Consider the following 20,775-nt stretch of genomic DNA (forward strand, 5'->3'; position numbering starts at 1 on the left):
ATGTTTGGCCCTATAAAAGAGTCCCAGGCACATTTTGAATAACTCTCACTCTGAAATGGCTGCTGCTGTGTGTGCTAATGATTTTCTGGTTGCTGGGGGATACCTGAGACTGCTTCATGAGTCTTCTAGAAATCTGGGCCAGGTAAGTGAACATGGTCAGCAGGTTGTACAGGTGCCGCGGAGGCTCCGCCGGCCTCGTTTTTTTAGGGGTCATTTAAACTTAAACGCATTGTCTGATGATAGGGTCATACAGATGTTTCGGCTAAATAGAAGCAACATTTTCCGTCTGTATGACCTTGTCAAACTGGACCTAGACCCTGAGACAGCACGCTCTCGCTCTGTCTCAGGCCTGCACAAACTCCTGGCTGTGTTGCACTTTATGGCTACTGGGAGCTTCCAGGCTGTGACAGGCGACGTCATTGGTATCTCCCAGCCCACCTTTTCTAAATATTTGAATCAGGTGAGTTTAAATATACATACACGTCTATGTCTAAGTGTTGCTTCTGTTAGGTCTTAGAACACAGTATTGTATTGATTACAGATCATGACACTCACCTTATATTTATTAATGTCCACTCAGGTTTTGGATGTCTTGGAACCCCATATAGATGCCTCTATCTGCTTCCCTACCCAGGAGTCGCAGTGGCATGCAGTCAGGGTAGCTTTCTATGAGCTTGCTGGCATGCCCAATGTGCTGGGTGCCATAGATTGCACACACGTTGAGCTGAGACCACCTAGGGGCAGGCAATATGTCTTTACCAATCGGCATTCTAGACAATCAACTAATGTCCAGGTGGTTTGTGATGCAAATCTAAAAATTATGAGTGTGGTTGCAGGTTACCCTGGCGGCTGCCATGACTCCTTCATCCTCAGTCAGTCATCCCTCTTTGATAAATTTGAGGACGGACAAATGCCTGATGGCTGGCTGCTGGGTATGTTCCAAGTGTGTTGTGTGTATGTGTGGTAACTTAAAACTCCTGGGTTTTTTTAGGTGTTTTTTCATAATACACATGTACTAATGTTGGCTATATCTGTATTTCAGGTGATGGTGGTTATGGCTGCTACTCTTGGCTACTTACTCCATTGTCCCAACCTGATTCTCCTGCTGAACACAATTACAATCATGCACATAAGTCTACGCGGAATGTGATAGAAAGATGTTTTGGGGTGCTGAAATCTAGGTTTCGGTGTCTGGATAAATCTGCTGGTCTTTTGTTGTATAGTCCTTCAAAGGTGACTCGGATTGTGTTCTGCTGCTGTTTTCTTCATAATCTGTGTTTGACCCAACATCTGCCACATGTTGATGAAGAAAACAGTCAGCAAGTAGGTGAGTTAGAAACATCTGGTGACAGTGTGAGTACAGATGTAGGGAGGCAGGTAAGGCAAGAAGTTATTCAGCGTTATTTTACCGGTAAGTATTGTTTAGTTTCAAATAGCCTTGATTAACCACTTTTATTAAATGTATTGTAGGTGTGAATGTTTTTCTTGTATTTTTATTTTAACATTTAATACTGGTCAGTACATTTATACTGTAATTTGACTAACTTACAGTGTCACTCATTACCCCATTAAACCATACACATTGCGTATTTTAAAATGATTAGCACGGACACAGGCATTTTTGGGTAAACCATACCAAAATTTTTATTTTGGAACAAACATTTGATGCATCCTTCCTTATTTTTTTTTTTTGGTGCTGGGTGCAGAGGATTGACCAGGTTCGGTGGCCCGTGTTCTGCTGGAGCGTCTAATAGGGGAGGTAACTGGGGTCTGACTTGGTGTAGTAGTTCCGAAGCTTGAGCTGACTTGTTGGGATGCCAACACATTAATGCTTTGGCTGAGGTTGTGTATACTTGCATTAAGTTGGTTATTTGTGGCAGTGTTGCTGGCAATAATTCTGGATAAATTTTCGTGGACCACTTGGTTGTGTTGGATTATTTGGATTAATGCTTGTTGCTGCCGCTGTTGTTCATCGATGATTCTTGTTAAATTGGCAAGCATTTGACTGTTGTCTGCCCTCATTTGTTCCATAGAATTTGCTATTCTGCCTACCTGAGCTATCAGTCTGCCTGAGTTCCGACTGATGCGAGGAAGATGATGGGGCAGACTGGCAAGGTGTTGGGTGTGGGTGTTCAGGCAGGCATAGTTTTGTGCCTGTTGTGTGGCCCAACTGTTCCAAAAGTCAGGGGTCATTTGTTGCTGGGGTGTTGTTGGCATCAATTGGGGGCTAACGGATGTTTGTGGTGTTTGTGTTATGTCCTGCTGCGTGGTTGGCTGGGTAGGATCAATGGGCTGCAGGAGTAGTGTGTAGGTAGGCTGCTGGTCACTTTCCTGCTGTGCGTCCTCGACCATGATGGGTGGTTCTGTATGGGGTTGATAACAGCCACTATTTAGTTATTATTATATTTCTTTGCTTGAACAAAACATGGCTTACTTAATAATACTCATGTTGAAAATGTTTCAGAGTTTGTGTGCTTAAATTACCTAGGAAGCTTACCTTTTGAAAAACATATGTGCCTTCTAATTTAAAAAAAACAATTGTATTAATAATTTGTTATTTCTCGGACTCTAAGCCATAATTATTTTGCAAACACGAAGATCTTTCGCCATTTTACATTAATGCATTTCCAGATTGTGTATGCCCCTTCCTTTTGTGAAACACACACAATGCAATAAATGTGGTTTGTTACACACTCATAAATTGATAAAGCCAGTCAGTGTTGTGTGTGTGTAACTTTTAAAACTATCAAATAATACTTTTTTAAACAAAAAAAAACAGGTAAATGTCTTAAGGTGGACTATGTTTCGAAATGGAGATGTTGGCCATGGCAAACATTTGGATTCCAGATTATTTTTTTTATTTTTTTTAATAAAAAAGATGTATGAAAAAAAATGGTTGCTATGGGCAACATCACATCTGAAAAAGAAAACTAAAGAATGTCAAAAATAACATGTGCTTGTTGTTTGAGATTATTGGCAGGATTAAGAAATTAAACATATTTAATTTTTTAGATACTACACAAACAGTGGTGCAGATGAATTAACATGGAGAAGATCTAACGATTTGCAAAGCCAATGATATGTGCTTGGTGATAAAGGCACAAGCCAAACAGGGACGAACAGAATTTTTTTTTTTTCATTTTATACACTTTTTCAGCATAGAACACCTTGCACATATCAGTGGTTTTTCTGAGCCTTATCCAGGTTAAGCCTTATCCAGGTTAAAACATAGACCACACTGTTTTTAAGTTTTGTGACAATTATCTTTTATGTTTACTCACCAGACAGCTGAGGTGATTGTGGCTCATCACTTTGTGGACTTGCCAAAATTGCCTGTGGTGGCAGGGGCAACACTGCGGAGATGCGCCGCCGGGTTGGTGATGATGGAGCAGCAGACTCAGCCTCAAGATGACGTCTCTTGGTTGGCCTCCTAGGCACACTCACCGAGCCCTGTGATGGTCGCCTTAGTGGAGGGCGGCTTGCAGAAGAAGAACCTATGTTATAAGAGAAACATTAATATTTTGATCTACAATGTGTTTGCAGAATATGTGATTACAGTGAATTCTTACCTGCATTCCCGCCATCTGCATCACTTGGCAGTGTTGGCTGTGGCCTGGCTGTGGTGCTTCTCTGGCGTACTGTTGAAAAATGTGAAAAAACATTATGAACATACTTTGAATACTCATTGTTATCTGAATTTCCTTATTTTGATGTAAACATATGGAACATAATGATAAGTAAACAATTTTATGTTGATTTTTTTCTGGTTGACTTCATTGGGTGTGTATCCTTTAAAAAAGAATCAATTACACTAATTAATCCATACACAAAGCAAAATAATGCACAATATTGTAATGGTTTCTTTATTAAAATACATAGCTTGACTCAACAACAATATTGCATGCTAAGCTTACAAATTTTTACCAACAAATACAACACTAGCCTTAATTATCTGCATAAAAATGTTTTGGCAAAAAAAAAAATATGCCAATAAAAATTTAAAAAAAATAAAAAACACACAACAACACACAATAAACAGAAATGCAAAACAAGCATTTATTTTGTGAATCTAAAAAAAAAAAAAGTTATGGACAAGCTGGGCCTCTGAATATGTAGTAAAACTACACATACCAGCATGCACTGCAACAGATGTAGCATTCACTATTAACAAAAATGAGGCAATGCATGATGGGACTTGTAGTTTGCCAACACCTGTAGAGCCACAGGTTGCCCAGGCCTGCACGACATCACCAACACAAGGTAACAATTAACAAAGTGACAATCATAATTAGCAGGATTAAATTACAAACAACAAATGACAACACACAGATGTTAACACTTTTAAATTTTAAACAAATACTCACCATCCTGCCTTGGCCGGTCAGAATCCCGGACATGAAGCGCACCAACCACTTCGGGGGGAATAAGGGAACGCACAGGCTCCTCCCAATCCCGATAAGAAGCACGGAAGGGGGGTCCACCCCCGGTTTGGCGGGCTGATTTGGCCTCCTTGGCCATCTTTGCCTTCACACGGCGCTTTATATCATAAAAGCGCTTGCGACATGTGTCCTCAGTCCGCCTCACCACACCCTCACTATTCACTGCGGCAATGACTTTACCCCACAGTACAGACTTCCTACGTGTGGACACCTTGGCAGCATCATGGCCAAACAACTGCCGATGATGCCTCATCAGCTCCCGCACCAAAGCCATGTTTTCAGCATAGCTGAACTTCACATTGCGCCCAGTCTTTGTAGTGGTGCGTGGCTGCGGAGCCACAACACCATCACTATCACTGGAGAACGCAGCAACAGGGACCCCCTCCTCCTCACTAACCTCCTCCCTCTCACTTACCTCCTCCACCTCACTCACCTCCTCCCTCTCACTAACCTCCTCCACCTCACTCACCTCCTCCCTCTCACTAACCTCCTCCACCTCACTCACCTCCTCCCTCTCACTCACCTCCTCCAACACACTGACCTCTGACTGGGACATAATCCCGACAAACTACAAATAACAAAGAGAAAAAAAAAACAGAAAACACACTCCTCCACTACCACTACACACCACACACCCAACACACACACACACACACACACACACACACACACACACACACACACACACACACTCACTCACTCACAAACAATTACAATAGACTTGGGAAAAAAAACAAGGACAAAAAAGTAGACAAACTTTGAAAAAACTACACAACAAGTATGACAAGACTACTTACACACACAGTACAGCACTCAACAATCGCAAAAAACCACAACAAATCCACCAACAACTCCAGAAAACTCACCAACTCCTAACACACCTTCCTCTCTCCTCTCCACTAGCTAAACCCACGAGGTGCGGACGTTTTGGGGCGTTTTTATAGTAATGTGCACAGACACTCCTCCATCACGAATCAAACCAATCACGGACGCGAGTGACAAAACCGAAACTAAAGAAAAAAATGCGGCCACGAACGGACAAACACTGCCGTGACTAAAATGTGACGCAGCCATAAAAAAAACACATAACACGGCCGCAAAACCACTAAATCGGCCGCATTCTACCAAACAAAACTACGAATGACATCGACATGGCAAAACACGAAGAAGAAAAATACGACAGCTTAGTAAATTAGTCGTAATAAATTCAAAAAGTTGCAAAATCACACTTTCGATGTCATTCGTGTTAGATCTTTAACCTCAGCCGGAAAATTACGAACTTTAGTAAATATACCCCTGAGTGTTCACTTGTCACTTGTTTAATATATCCCACCCTTTGTCAGGTGCCATTGTAATGAGGCCAATGTTATTCATTTCACCTGTCAGTGATTAAAATGTTATGGCTGATGGTCTGCTTACAAAACTAGGCACATGCTTAACTTAGTTGTGAATTACTTTTATTTTTCATGTATTTAATGATTCAAAATAGAATTTGACAGTATGGATAAATGTATAAGCAAAAAATGTTTATATTTTTTAACTAAAAATGGTTAGTGCTACTGAATATAATAATTGTAATAATACTAGAGTAGAATATATCCATTAAAGGGACACTCCTGGATAAATGTTAAAGCTTAACTTTTCTGCTTACCCTAATCAGAGCTCTGGGAACTGTACACAGAAGCAGTTTTTTATCTGGGGCTACTCCATAAGTGACTGCACACACAGTTACACAGCCATGTGCCGATTCTTTTCTATAGTAATGCTGGTGCCCAAGGTGCAGCTCCCGAGACTCTACTATTGGGTAGGAGTCATTCAGAGAGACTTTAATGTTATGTAGTGGTAGTGCTCCTTTTAGCATAGGAAATAAGAAATGAACTTAATTGTTCAGATGGATCCGGTATGATTTACCGGCAGACGGGATGCCAGCTGTCAGTATACCGACAGCGGCATCCCATCTGTCAGAGTCCCGGCAGTGAGTCCCCTTGCAGGCTCGCTGCGCTCGCCACGCTTTGGGTCACGCTTCTATTCCCAATCGGTTGGTGGCGTGGACCCACCAACCGTGTGGGAATTACGGGCTGGTGTCGGGCTGGCGTCTCCTGAACGCCAGGATCCTGACAGCTGGCATTGTAACTGCATCCCGTTCAGATGTGTGCTGATGGTAAAAGATGCAGAAGGTTTCAATTAAAAGACTGACTTCTAGTTGCTTCGTTCCCTGAAATACCAATATGATATTGTAATTTCTGGTAAGCCTTCAAACGGACAAAGTTGTAGGGCAGTCCAATAAATACATTTACTGAATTTTACAACTTGGTCAAATGTTTCATGCATTTCTAGTGCAGCAATAAAGATCTTATTAATGAAGTGGAGTATAGCATAAAGCTAAATCAAACAATCAGTAAGAACAGATACACGTCCCCCACACATACACGTGTCTCATACCAGGTAATGGCACAGAAGCACTCACTGTCTGACTGGCTCAGAAAGGAGAGCAATAAAGCTTTCCCAGGTATCAGACAGACTGAAGAGATGGGATATGAGTCATATGACCCTCCATCAGAAGGGAAGCCTCCACCCAATGCATGACCAAAATGTGAAAGAATTTTTAAATGATGTCTCTGCATAAAACTTTATGGAAACATGGACACAATTACTTGTATATGGCGGCAGATATGTGCAGTTTCAGCCTCTTTTCTATGCATCCATGTACATATAATTCTACAGTAACTCATATATGCAAAAAGATAATTGCTAAAGCAAAATGTATCTTATGTGGATGAGTTCCAAACGGTTAACTTCTTCCATTAAATGACGCCCGTGGCAGCCCTGTCAGTCCTTGCAGGAAGGCGAGCCAATCTGCTGCATTCTTTCAAGCAAAGTAAGTACTTGTAAGTAACACATGTATGTACAGTACAGTATATTGTGGTGTGTTTAAGTATACTGCTACCTGAGTCTGCAACCAGGGCCGTCTTAACAGCAGTGTAGGCCCCTGGGCACAGCAATGCACTGGGCCCCCTACCCATCCTCCAGCGGTAGGGGTGGGGGTGCTATCAGCCGCAGCATTGATGTCCCGTGGGCAGTAGGGGGTGTGCTATCTGCCACTCAGTATGTAGGACCTGGAGTAGTAATTTCTGCTAATCACTCCTTTACTGCACAGATGGTGTAAGGTGGGGCGGGAGGGATAACACTAAACTGTAGAAGAGGCATTGGGCTGAATGAAGGGGCCCTGGTACATAATTTCCAGGGTGGTAGGGGGTGTGTAATACGCAGGGGAGGGGTGGATAGTGGAGTGGACTTAATATTCATAATTTTTGGTGGGAGGGCAGCTTGGTTGACTGCAGATATCTCCAGTTCCTGGAAATATATTTCTTAGCTTTGAATGCAATAAAAAACTAGAGAGTCCCACCTTTCAAGAAGTTCTGGGTACTTGGGGATCAGAGTTCAGGAGCCAAAGCAATGCACTGGCAAAAGTATAAAACTGCAAACCAGATGTGTGGAGCTGGAGCAGGGACCAGCTGCTTGAAGGCTGATATCTCTGGTTCTGGGCATAGTAGAGACAAGCTGCCAGAGTCCACTGAAAGGGGGGAGTCCCATATTTTGGAGAATACCCTCAAAAAAACTCTAAGTCAGACAGAACCAGAGATATCTGGCTGGGAAGAGCAATTAACAGTCTTGGATGGGGACCACTGCTTCGAAGTCAGATATCTCCGGTTCTCCAGGGCCGATTTTCAAAAAACTGGTACCCCTGGAAAGAGGAGACCCTCAGCTATCAGCCTAGGGCCCTTAGACTCCTGGGGCCCTTGGGCAAGAGCCCATTGAGCCCATACGAAAAGACGGCCCTGTCTGCAACTGACACTGTGCCTTTTCCACCTCTTACATAAACTACCATATACATTTAATTCCTGACTATGTGATCCCATTTTATGTGGGTTTCCTTTGGGTGCTCCGGTTTCCACCCATACTCCAAAGCAAATTGTTATGTTAATTGGACTCTGCCATAATTAACCCTAATATTTGGTACACTCGTGTGTTGGGGAATTTACAGTACGTTGTAAGCTCCATTAGGACAGGGAATAATGTGAATGAGAAATATTTACTGTCTCTGTGTATGAAATGGTACATGTCAGTGGAAAACAGCCACTGATACTGTAATGTTGTGTTTCGTATACAGATACATCTGCAGTTGCACACAGAATATAAGCATGCCGCATATCATATTAACCAGCTACTTGTGCATATTATTCACGTAGCGATGCTAATAAAATGCATTTTCAGGGGAAAGCATGCACGAAAAGACCTTCATTGTTAGTATACTTGCTTAGGACCAGGGGGATAATTCAGATCTGATTGCTGGGCTGCGTGTTTTGCTGCCCTGCAATCAGATAGTCACCACCTACAGGGGGTGGGGAAAAGCACGTGCAAGTATGCGTTCGCTTCTTTTGCAGAACTGCACAAAAATCAGTTTGGCAGTCTCTGCGCAGCCCAGGACTTACTTAGCCGCTGCAATAACGAGTTTTATGGTAAGAACTTACCTTTATTAAAACTCTTTCTGCGAGGTACACTGGGCTCCACAAGGATAGACATTGGGGTATAAAGTAGGATCTTGAACCGAGGCACCAACAGGCTCAAAAGCTTTGACTGTTCCCAAGATGCATAGCACCGCCTCCTCTATAAGCCCGCCTCCCTGCATAGGAGCTCAGTTTTTAGTTAACCAGCCCAATGCAGTAGCAGGAAAAGAGACGACAACAGTTAGTAGCCACAAACACCACATTCTCACAACAGGAGAAGTGTCAGCGGCTAATGCCATACCAACCCAAAGAAGCTAAGTGCGTCAGGGTGGGCGCCTTGTGGAGCCCAGTGTACCTCGCAGAAAGCGTTTTAACAAAGGTAAGTTCTTACCATAAAACTTGTTTTCTGCTGCGGGGTACACTGGGCTCCACAAGGATAGACATTGGTGTAGCCCAGTAAAAAATAAATAAATAAATGTTGCCTGAGGATTACAATATGTATATATATATATCCCTATATACTAACTATTTAATTCCTGAGTAAATGTATGAAATATGCATTATTCTATTTAATGCCGTTGTAAATATATGAACTATATGTAAATTGGTTAATGCAACCCTTGTCATGTATATATATATATTGAAGGGTTGATGGTGGGGAGCAGTGAGGGTGAACTGTGCAGCTTTTAATTGGTGATGTGGTACTGTGGCACGAGCTGGACTCCAGAGAAGCTTCCAGGAGCTCTCGTGCTGCTCATTCTTATGCCCGGATTGAGAGAGCCGTTGAACCCAGCTCGTGAAGGAAGCGGGAGAGAGAGCCGCGAGGACGGGTGCCTGAGGAGAGACGGAGGGAGAGGAACGACGAAGGGGCAGTGAATGCTACCTGGAGTGACTGACGCACCTGAATTGATCCGGAGTTTGGAGTGAAGGACTCCGGTGTGCATATCGGTTGCTCCGGTGGCGTGTGGAGAACTGTCCGAGTGGCCATAACAGTAGTGAGCAGCAGTGTGACTTGAAGCGGCTGTTCCCGCTTGACGGAGCGGAGGAGGAGGCTGGTGACGGAAGGAGACGCTGGCGGCGTCATCGATGAGGTACCCGGAGTATACTCCCTCCCGGCTGGGCGGATCATAGGCGGCACTATACAATATACCATCCCCAAAGAGGGAGGTATGATGACAGAACCAGAGTACCAGATATATTACTGATGAGCCGGTAACAGCCATTCCCCTGTAGTGTTCTCTTCAGCAATTCAGCCCAGAGTCAGTCCTGTCATTGACTATTAAACTAAGGATAATAACTGCCTCTGCATTGTCAGGGACAATTAGTACTGTACTCAGATGTGCCTCAGCCCTCCTCATCATCATCATAGATACGCAGTATAATACACATATAATGCCCTCAGTGTATTCAACTCAGTGTTTATGTTATAGACTTTTAACGCACCTTGTACTGAGGAAATAAACGGTGTGACTGCCCACATTTATCAGCACTATATTACCCAGTATTACTGGATACCCAACGCTGCAATAGTTCGGTCAGAACTAGTCGGACTATTCATTCAGTCTGTCAGTAGTTTCGCCAGTGGAATAGCACCATGGTAATTCCTTAGCAATCATCACATTCTGAGGAAATTATTGCTTGATTCGCAGCTTCAGTAATAAGTTACTACAGGGACGCAGATATATGTATAATTAGCATCCAATACTAAAACCCGGAGTATATGAGTTCCCGTACCAAGTACTCTGAAAGTCTACACTACCCTCGTTATGTTATTATATGCTCCGAACTGTCTCCTAATGGAATATCTCTTTCCGAGCTTTTCTCTAACCAAAGTAATTGGGGGAGAAAGATCCTAAAGTGGTTCTGTATCACCTCCAAGGGAGATATAGATATTTTGAGAAAGTCCTATGCCCCAGTTGTGTGGGCCAGTGTGGAATAACGAGTAGAATAGTTCATATTAATCATCTTGACTATTATAATAAAGGTGGTAACCCCAACATAGCCATCTTGCATTTATAGATACGCCTGTGCATGTAATATTAAACTGCTAATACATAATCTGTGGGCTCTCAATAGGCATTTGATACCTCCCGAACAGTATCCTTGTATAATCCTGACAAGGACTATCCTGGAAAAGTTACAAAATGGGGTTCATGTAGATGGAAATCTCGTATAAAGGTACAATAATCACCAGTCCAGTGATTATTTAGCTAAGAAGACCTCAGGAATAAAAAAGAAAAAAAACTGGGCCCCAACAGTGCACCAACGACATCCAACTGGTATACCCAACGCTAAAGCTTCATACTGTATTGGGACTGATAATATTATAGTGAATTTAGTGATAATCTATATGATGACCCTAGTTAAATTAATTTGTTGTATGGTATAGTATATAATATTCCATGTATATTACTATATGTTGGTAAATTATATTATTGTTTTGCGAGTAATGATTCCAATTGCCCATAAACATTAGTACGGTACCCTGAACTTAAATTTAAGAAGTGTTTATTCTGTGAAGAAAGGAAATGAGAAAGTAATAAAGTTCTACTACTAAATACTTACCGTTTAAGGGGATGATTTGTCTCAGTCATCTGAAGATCAGAACCTGAAAAACACAAGAATATATAACAGGTAAATACAACATCTTAACTACCCCCCCCCCCCCGAGACTGTAAATATATCACTACGTGTCTCAGCTTTCCCAAGCAAGCCTGGGGTGGATCTATCATTGCTTGGGTGGAGGCACTCTGTCATATGTATTAAGTAACCCCTGGAGGTGAAAAAAGGGTTACATTTGGAGGCACTGCTGAGATCCCAAGATTCAGTGGTTGATATCGAAACTATACATTATGGAAGAAATTACCAACGCCGATATCTATAGGTGGTGTAAAGAAAAGGGCGTGGAACCCTTATGCAGCTTTGGGCTGGTTGGAAAACTTTCATTAGCCAGTGATGATGCAGTCATTCGGGCTGTGGTGCAATTATATGGGATTAGTCAACCATGTACTGTTGATCGATGGAAAGGACAAGAGGGAGAAACTTTCGCCATTTTACTTAGTAATAGACTTCCTTTGGATAACACATTACTACCCAGTATGGTGGTGGTTGAAGATGTCCCTGGGCGAAAAGTTCAACTATTATGGCCGGAAAGTATGGAAGAAGCAGCCACACCAGGAGACGAGATGGGAAATGATACCACGGCAGCAGGAGACTGTTTTCATATCCATAGTGGGGAGGATCTGACAGAGAATGTGGACGAATCTACTGGGAAAGGAGTGGAAACAATGATGAATAAAATGGTTAGTCAGATGGAGAGATTACATTATGAAGGGGGATATAGAAGACTCAGGATTTTCTCGGGTATTTCCCCTGTGCCTGCGGGTGAAGAAACCTACGATACTTGGAGAGAGGCAGCCATTCAACACTCTGAAGAGTGGCAATGTCCCGAGCATATCAAAAGACAACGTATAGTGGAAAGTCTCCGGGGACCCGCTATGAGGGTGATTCAAGCCACAAGGAGGAGTAAATCTACAGCTACTCTGAAGGATTATCTAGAGGCTTTGGATTTTTCCTATGGCACCATGGAGGATGTAGGGGATTTGATGTCAAGATTACATCGCACCTATCAGGAACCGGGGGAGACTCTAACTCAATATATTTATAGAGTGGATAGATTGATTTACCAAATTGTAGAGAAAGGGGGGATCGATAAGGAGGCGGTAGATGAAAACAGAATGCGACAGGTTCTGAAAGGAGCTCTCACTCTTAATCCAGTTGCACAAAGACTACGGTGTACCCGGCGGTCAGGATCAGCACCAAGTCTCACCGAACTTGTGAAGGAGGTCAAGTTAGAAGAAGTCCAAATCGAGAATCGAGACAAGACTATTAAAAGAGTCAAAGCTATCCTACCTGCTATCCCTGCCCCCACCTCCTCTGTTATGGATGATCGATTGATTAAATTGTTGGAAGATCAAAATAAAAAAATAGACCAATTGATTGCGTTACAGAGTACAGCTTCATCAAGGCCATACTGGTCATCGGACTCAAACCGAGGACGGACAAGGGGAAGTGGTAGTCGTGGGAATATGCTTTGTTATAATTGTGGACAACCAGGACATAGATCCTTTGAATGCTCCGTGAGTGGTATGGAAAGGAATGGAAGAATGTCGTTTTACCACCGGTCCAGAGATGAGCAGATGGAAAACCCCAACGGGAGTACTGTGAACCCCTCACAGGCTCCCCAACAATAAATGTTCATGCTATGGGGAGTGCCCAGTGGTCTGATGCTATTCCAGACAGTCTCATGGGACATGCACCATTAATGAAAGCTTTGATAAATGGACAGGAATGTATGGTGTTGTTGGACAGTGGGTCACAAGTGTCCATTGTATTTGAAACATGGTACCGGGAGAATCTGTCAACTGTTCCCATTCAAGCTCTTAGCGGTCTTACAGTATGGGGCCTCAGTGAACAGAAGTATCCGTATTTGGGGTACATAGTTACACAACTTACTTTGGAACCTGGATTAATTACCCCTAATGAGTCTATTCCATTGGTTGCCCTAATCTGCCCTGATTCCCCTGGAGATAATGGCCACTTGTCCGCCATAGTGGGTACTAATACCAATATGTTTAGAAACTTAAAGCAATGGTGTGATAAACAAGACAGAGGAAATAATGAAGAGATGAGATCATCGATAGAACCAGAAACAGTTCACTGTAACTTTTTGGAAAGTCATCCCGATCGAATGGTTACCCCTTTGTCTACTGGGTCTCCGGGATATTACCACCAATTGAATCTGGAAGAGTGTTTTCATGGGAGTGATATTGATCAGCCACGAAAAAAACTACTAATGGAACAACTCATGTTAAGGGAAGATGTTTTTTCAAAAAGTGATTGGGATCTAGGGACTGCCTCGGGTGTTGAACATCATATCAGATTGACAAATAATACTCCATTCCGAGAGAGATCCAGGAGATTGGCTCCAGCTGATTTCGAAGACGTCAGGAGTCACCTTAGGAATTTGTTGGAAAATAATGTTATCGCTGATTCCGAGAGTCAGTATGCTTCACCTATTGTGGTTGCTCGGAAAAAGACCGGAGAAATTCGTCTATGTATAGACTATCGTACTCTTAACAATAGAACCGTGACTGATCAGTACACTGTACCTAAAGTAGACGAGGCTTTGGATTGCCTTCAAGGGAGCCAGTGGTTCTCCGTTCTTGATCTACGATGCGGGTACTATCAGATCCCCATGAGTAAGGAGGATAGAGCCAAAACCGCCTTCATCTGCCCTATTGGGTTCTACGAGTTCTTAAAGATGCCCCAAGGAATCAAGGGAGCACCGGCTACTTTCCAACGAACCATGGAACAAACTGTAGGTGACATGTGTTATCGGGAAGTATTAGTGTACCTAGACGATATCATTGTGTTTGGGAAAGATCTAGATGAACACAATGCCAGATTACTGAAAGTATTAGATCGTCTACGAGCCCGAGGGCTAAAGTTGTCAGCTGAAAAATGTAAACTGTGTAGATCTTCAGTTAAATATCTGGGACATGTGGTGAGTCGGAACGGAATAGCCACAGACCCAGATAAAGTGGCCACGGTGAAGAAATGGCCCCGACCCACCAACCTTAAAGAATTGAGGTCTTTTCTGGGTTTCTGCGGCTACTACCGGAAATTTGTAGAGCACTATTCCAAAATCGCTAAACCATTGACAGATTTAACCAGAGGATATCCGCCAGTCAATAAAGACCGAAGGAAGAAATCAGATGTAGACATGTCTTACCATAAGCCCCGAGAATTGTTTGGAAACAGGTGGACGGACCAGTGTGAGGAAGCATTTGTTACTCTGAAAGATCGCCTCACTAAATCTCCTGTGTTGGCATATGCTATACCTGATTTGCCTTACGAAGTACACATAGATGCCTCCTTAGACGGGCTTGGAGGAGTGTTGTACCAAAAACAAGAGCAACTATTGAGACCCATTGCCTATGTTAGTAGAGGAATTTCCAGTAGTGAAAGAAATTATCCAGTCCACAAGTTGGAATTTCTCGCATTAAAATGGGTGGTTAGCGAAAAATTGCACGACTATCTTTATGGAGCTCAATTCATTGTACAGACGGATAACAATCCACTTACTTATGTACAGACATCCGCTAAACTTGATGCCACTGGACACCGATGGCTTGCAGCCCTTACCAACTATGACTTCACTATCAAATATAGGCCAGGTATTAATAATCAGGCTGCGGATGCTTTATCTAGAATGCCTCATACGGAAGCTCCAGGAGGTGACTCTGATTGGATTGAAGTACCCGCTGGAGTAGTGAAAGGACTGTGCCGACATATTAGTATCACCAGAAATCAAGAAGTGGCTGCTGTATATGATATAGGAGCTTCTGAAATAGCTATTCCACCTTCCTATTGTAGATTAGGAAGGGTTGAACTGCAGGGGTTAGGGATAATAACCTCCGAACAACTAGCTCAAGAACAACGAAATGACCCCAATATTCTTCCTATTGTTCGGATTATCGAAGATCATACTTATCAGTTACATCGCTCTCAATTACCAACTAAGGCACAAGTATTGATGCGACAGTACAGGAAGTTAACTATTCTGAATGGGGTATTATATCGGAAAGTACTTAAGAAGGACGGAGGTACTAAAATGCAGATAGTATTACCAACCAAGTATCAGCAGATGGTGCTAGAAGCATTGCATGATCACCATGGTCACCTTGGGTATGATAAAACCCAGGGGTTGGTGTCCGATCGTTTTTTCTGGGCTCATATGAATCAGGATATAGAACGATTCTGTAGAACCTGCGGGAATTGTATTATCCGAAAAAAATTACCTATATCTACCGTTCCATTAGTTAATATCACCAGCACGGGACCTATGGAATTAGTATGCATCGATTTTCTCACCTTAGATGGCCCTGGCAGATCAGACTGTCATATTCTTGTAGTAACTGACCATTTCACGAGGTATGCCCAAGCCTACTTAACTGTGAACCAGACTGCAATAACTGTGGCAAGAACATTGTGGGAGAAATTCTTTGTACATTACGGGTTGCCAGCAAGGATTCATTCCGATCAAGGTCGCGAATTTGAGAGTAAAGTAATTCGAGAACTGTGTCATTGCTGTGGTATAACTAAATCCCGCACTACCCCTTATCATCCCCAAGGAGACCCTCAGCCTGAGCGATTTAACAGAACTTTATTAAACATGTTGGGTACATTAGACTCTAAAAGAAAATCCAACTGGCGGAAATATATTGCTCCTTTAGTGCATGCATATAATTGCACTCGGAACGACACTACCGGATACATCCCATATTATCTCATGTTCGGTCGGGAGGCCAGATTGCCCATAGACATTTGTTTAGGAACTCGGAATAATTCTGGTTCAAATATATCTCACAGCCAGTATGTGAGACAACTTCGTCAACAATTGCGAGAAGCCTATCAACTAGCTGAAAGTGCTGCCCGGAAAATGTGTGACAGAAACAAAGATTATGTTGATGGACACATTAAGGAACACATATTAAAGTCTGGAGATCGAGTGCTGATTAGAGCTCTGGGGTTACCTCGAAAGCAAAAGTTACAGTATAAATGGAAACCCACTCCTTATATAGTATTGAGACAGCTCCCTAACATTCCAGTATACCAACTCGCCCCAGCGAATGGACATGGAAATATGGTCACTTACCATAGAAAACATTTACTCCCTATTGCTCAGGACATTAGATGGGAAAATACTGTATCGTGTCCTATGGAAGATAATGAAGTTGAAAGCATTGGTACACAGAAAATTAACTCTCAGAGTCAGAGAACAGAAGATGAAGAGATTGAGGATGACTCTAATGCAGGATATTATTATTGGGATAGTGAACCTTGGGGATCCCAAACCCATGTATTGGATTCATATACTGGGGGACAAGAAAAAATACCCTCTTCATGTAATAGGGTAGAACAGGATAGTATTGGAAGCCATGATGGTAATGGAATTGAATCACTATGTGAAATAACAGAAGTTCCTGAACAAATCCATTTGGGTAATATGGGAGAAGGAGTTATTCCTGAACCACCACCTATGTCACCTAGGCCTCAAAGGGTTAAGAGGGCACCTAGAATACTCACCTGTGACCAGTTAGGCACGCCAACTGAAATTCCCTTGATATTGCAACCCCATATGGTGATGTCATGGCCATATTTTGGATGGAGTGTACCTGGTAATACTTAGAATGACCCTGGGAATGTAAATGTATGTGGTGAAATCCAGTTAACTTTAAAAAAGTGTAAATGTACTCACCAGGGGGAGAGTGTAGCCCAGTAAAAAATAAATAAATAAATGTTGCCTGAGGATTACAATATGTATATATATATATCCCTATATACTAACTATTTAATTCCTGAGTAAATGTATGAAATATGCATTATTCTATTTAATGCCGTTGTAAATATATGAACTATATGTAAATTGGTTAATGCAACCCTTGTCATGTATATATATATATATTGAAGGGTTGATGGTGGGGAGCAGTGAGGGTGAACTGTGCAGCTTTTAATTGGTGATGTGGTACTGTGGCACGAGCTGGACTCCAGAGAAGCTTCCAGGAGCTCTCGTGCTGCTCATTCTTATGCCCGGATTGAGAGAGCCGTTGAACCCAGCTCGTGAAGGAAGCGGGAGAGAGAGCCGCGAGGACGGGTGCCTGAGGAGAGACGGAGGGAGAGGAACGACGAAGGGGCAGTGAATGCTACCTGGAGTGACTGACGCACCTGAATTGATCCGGAGTTTGGAGTGAAGGACTCCGGTGTGCATATCGGTTGCTCCGGTGGCGTGTGGAGAACTGTCCGAGTGGCCATAACAGTAGTGAGCAGCAGTGTGACTTGAAGCGGCTGTTCCCGCTTGACGGAGCGGAGGAGGAGGCTGGTGACGGAAGGAGACGCTGGCGGCGTCATCGATGAGGTACCCGGAGTATACTCCCTCCCGGCTGGGCGGATCATAGGCGGCACTATACAATATACCATCCCCAAAGAGGGAGGTATGATGACAGAACCAGAGTACCAGATATATTACTGATGAGCCGGTAACAGCCATTCCCCTGTAGTGTTCTCTTCAGCAATTCAGCCCAGAGTCAGTCCTGTCATTGACTATTAAACTAAGGATAATAACTGCCTCAGCATTGTCAGGGACAATTAGTACTGTACTCAGATGTGCCTCAGCCCTCCTCATCATCATCATAGATACGCAGTATAATACACATATAATGCCCTCAGTGTATTCAACTCAGTGTTTATGTTATAGACTTTTAACGCACCTTGTACTGAGGAAATAAACGGTGTGACTGCCCACATTTATCAGCACTATATTACCCAGTATTACTGGATACCCAACGCTGCAATAGTTCGGTCAGAACTAGTCGGACTATTCATTCAGTCTGTCAGTAGTTTCGCCAGTGGAATAGCACCATGGTAATTCATTAGCAATCATCACATTCTGAGGAAATTATTGCTTGATTCGCAGCTTCAGTAATAAGTTACTACAGGGACGCAGATATATGTATAATTAGCATCCAATACTAAAACCCGGAGTATATGAGTTCCCGTACCAAGTACTCTGAAAGTCTACACTACCCTCGTTATGTTATTATATGCTCCGAACTGTCTCCTAATGGAATATCTCTTTCCGAGCTTTTCTCTAACCAAAGTAATTGGGGGAGAAAGATCCTAAAGTGGTTCTGTATCACCTCCAAGGGAGATATAGATATTTTGAGAAAGTCCTATGCCCCAGTTGTGTGGGCCAGTGTGGAATAACGAGTAGAATAGTTCATATTAATCATCTTGACTATTATAATAAAGGTGGTAACCCCAACATAGCCATCTTGCATTTATAGATACGCCTGTGCATGTAATATTAAACTGCTAATACATAATCTGTGGGCTCTCAATAGGCATTTGATACCTCCCGAACAGTATCCTTGTAAAATCCTGACAAGGACTATCCTGGAAAAGTTACAAAATGGGGTTCATGTAGATGGAAATCTCGTATAAAGGTACAATAATCACCAGTCCAGTGATTATTTAGCTAAGAAGACCTCAGGAATAAAAAAGAAAAAAAACTGGGCCCCAACAGTGCACCAACGACATCCAACTGGTATACCCAACGCTTAAGCTTCATACTGTATTGGGACTGATAATATTATAGTCAATTTAGTGATAATCTATATGATGACCCTAGTTAAATTAATTTGTTGTATGGTATAGTATATAATATTCCATGTATATTACTATATGTTGGTAAATTATATTATTGTTTTGCGAGTAATGATTCCAATTGCCCATAAACATTAGTACGGTACCCTGAACTTAAATTTAAGAAGTGTTTATTCTGTGAAGAAAGGAAATGAGAAAGTAATAAAGTTCTACTACTAAATACTTACCGTTTAAGGGGATGATTTGTCTCAGTCATCTGAAGATCAGAACCTGAAAAACACAAGAATATATAACAGGTAAATACAACATCTTAACTACCCCCCCCCCGAGACTGTAAATATATCACTACGTGTCTCAGCTTTCCCAAGCAAGCCTGGGGTGGATCTATCATTGCTTGGGTGGAGGCACTCTGTCATATGTATTAAGTAACCCCTGGAGGTGAAAAAAGGGTTACATTGGGGATGTCCTAAAGCAGTTCCTTATGGGAGGGGACGCACTGTAGTGGGCACAAGTACCCGGCGTCCAAAGGAAGCATCCTGGGAAGCAGCAGTATTGAAGGCATAGAACCTTATGAACATGTTCACTGAGGATCACGTAGCCGCCTTGCACAATTGTTCAAGGGTCGCACCACGGCGGGCCGCCCATGAAGGTCCAACAGACCGAGTAGAATGGGCAGTAATGTGAGCAGGAGCTGACAAACCAGCCTTCACATAAGCATATGCAATCACCATTCTAATCCATCTGGCCAAAGTCTGCTTGTGAGCAGGCCAGCCACGTTTGTGAAAACCAAACAGAACAAAGAGAGAATCAGATTTCCTAATAGAAGCAGTTCTCTTCACATAGATACGGAGAGCCCGTACCACATCCAAAGACCGCTCTTTGGGAGACAAGTCAGGAGAGACCAGGGCCGGAACCACATTCTCCTGATTAAGGTGGAACGAAGATACCACCTTAGGTAAATATCCGGGACGAGTTCGAAGAACCGCCCGGTCACAGTGAAAAATCAGATATGGGGAATTACAGGACAAGGCACCCAAATCCGACACTCTTCCAGCGGAGGCAATAGCCAGCAAAAACACCATCTTAAGGGAAAGCCACTTAAGGTCAGCTGAGCCCAGAGGTTCAAACGGAAACTCTTGCAACACCTCCAACACTACCGACAAGTCCCAAGGAGCCACAGGCGGGACATAGGGAGGTTGGATGCGCAACACACCCTGAGTAAAGGTATGAACATCAGGCAAGGTCGCAATTTTTCTCTGAAACCACACCGACAAGGCAGAAATATGAACCTTGAGGGAGGCCAGACGCGGGCCTAAGTCTAGGCCCTGCTGAAGAAAAGCCAAAAGTTTGTCTGTACTAAACTTGGAAGCGTCATAATTGTTAGATGCATACCAAACAAAGTAAGAATGCCAGACCCTATGGTAAATCCGAGCAGAAGCCGGTTTCCGGACCCGCAACATAGTTTTAATGACCGCCTCAGAAAAACCTTTAGCACTCAAGACGGAAGCTTCAAGAGCCACGCCATCAAAAGACAGTCAGGCCAGGCCCTGGTAGACACAGGGGCCCTGAACGAGGAGATCTGGGCATTGTGGAAGTAGAAT

General features: G+C 42.9%; 1 protein-coding gene across 1 annotated transcript; it reads right to left on the reverse strand.

Moving 5' to 3' along the window:
- Positions 1-1,618: 1,618 nt before the first annotated feature.
- On the reverse strand, positions 1,619-11,535 carry LOC134965429 (uncharacterized). Its single transcript, XM_063941876.1, has 4 exons — positions 11,513-11,535; positions 3,570-3,638; positions 3,282-3,494; positions 1,619-2,363 (listed from the first exon to the last, which is right to left on the reverse strand). Exon 4 carries the CDS (start codon positions 2,350-2,352, stop codon positions 1,678-1,680), a length of 675 nt encoding a protein of 224 aa, XP_063797946.1. The 5' UTR covers positions 2,353-2,363; positions 3,282-3,494; positions 3,570-3,638; positions 11,513-11,535; the 3' UTR covers positions 1,619-1,677.
- Between the last annotated feature and the right edge of the window lie 9,240 nt (positions 11,536-20,775).

The sequence above is a fragment of the Pseudophryne corroboree genome, chromosome 10 (genome assembly GCF_028390025.1).
Source record: "Pseudophryne corroboree isolate aPseCor3 chromosome 10, aPseCor3.hap2, whole genome shotgun sequence".
Classification (NCBI taxonomy): Eukaryota; Metazoa; Chordata; class Amphibia; order Anura; family Myobatrachidae; genus Pseudophryne; species Pseudophryne corroboree.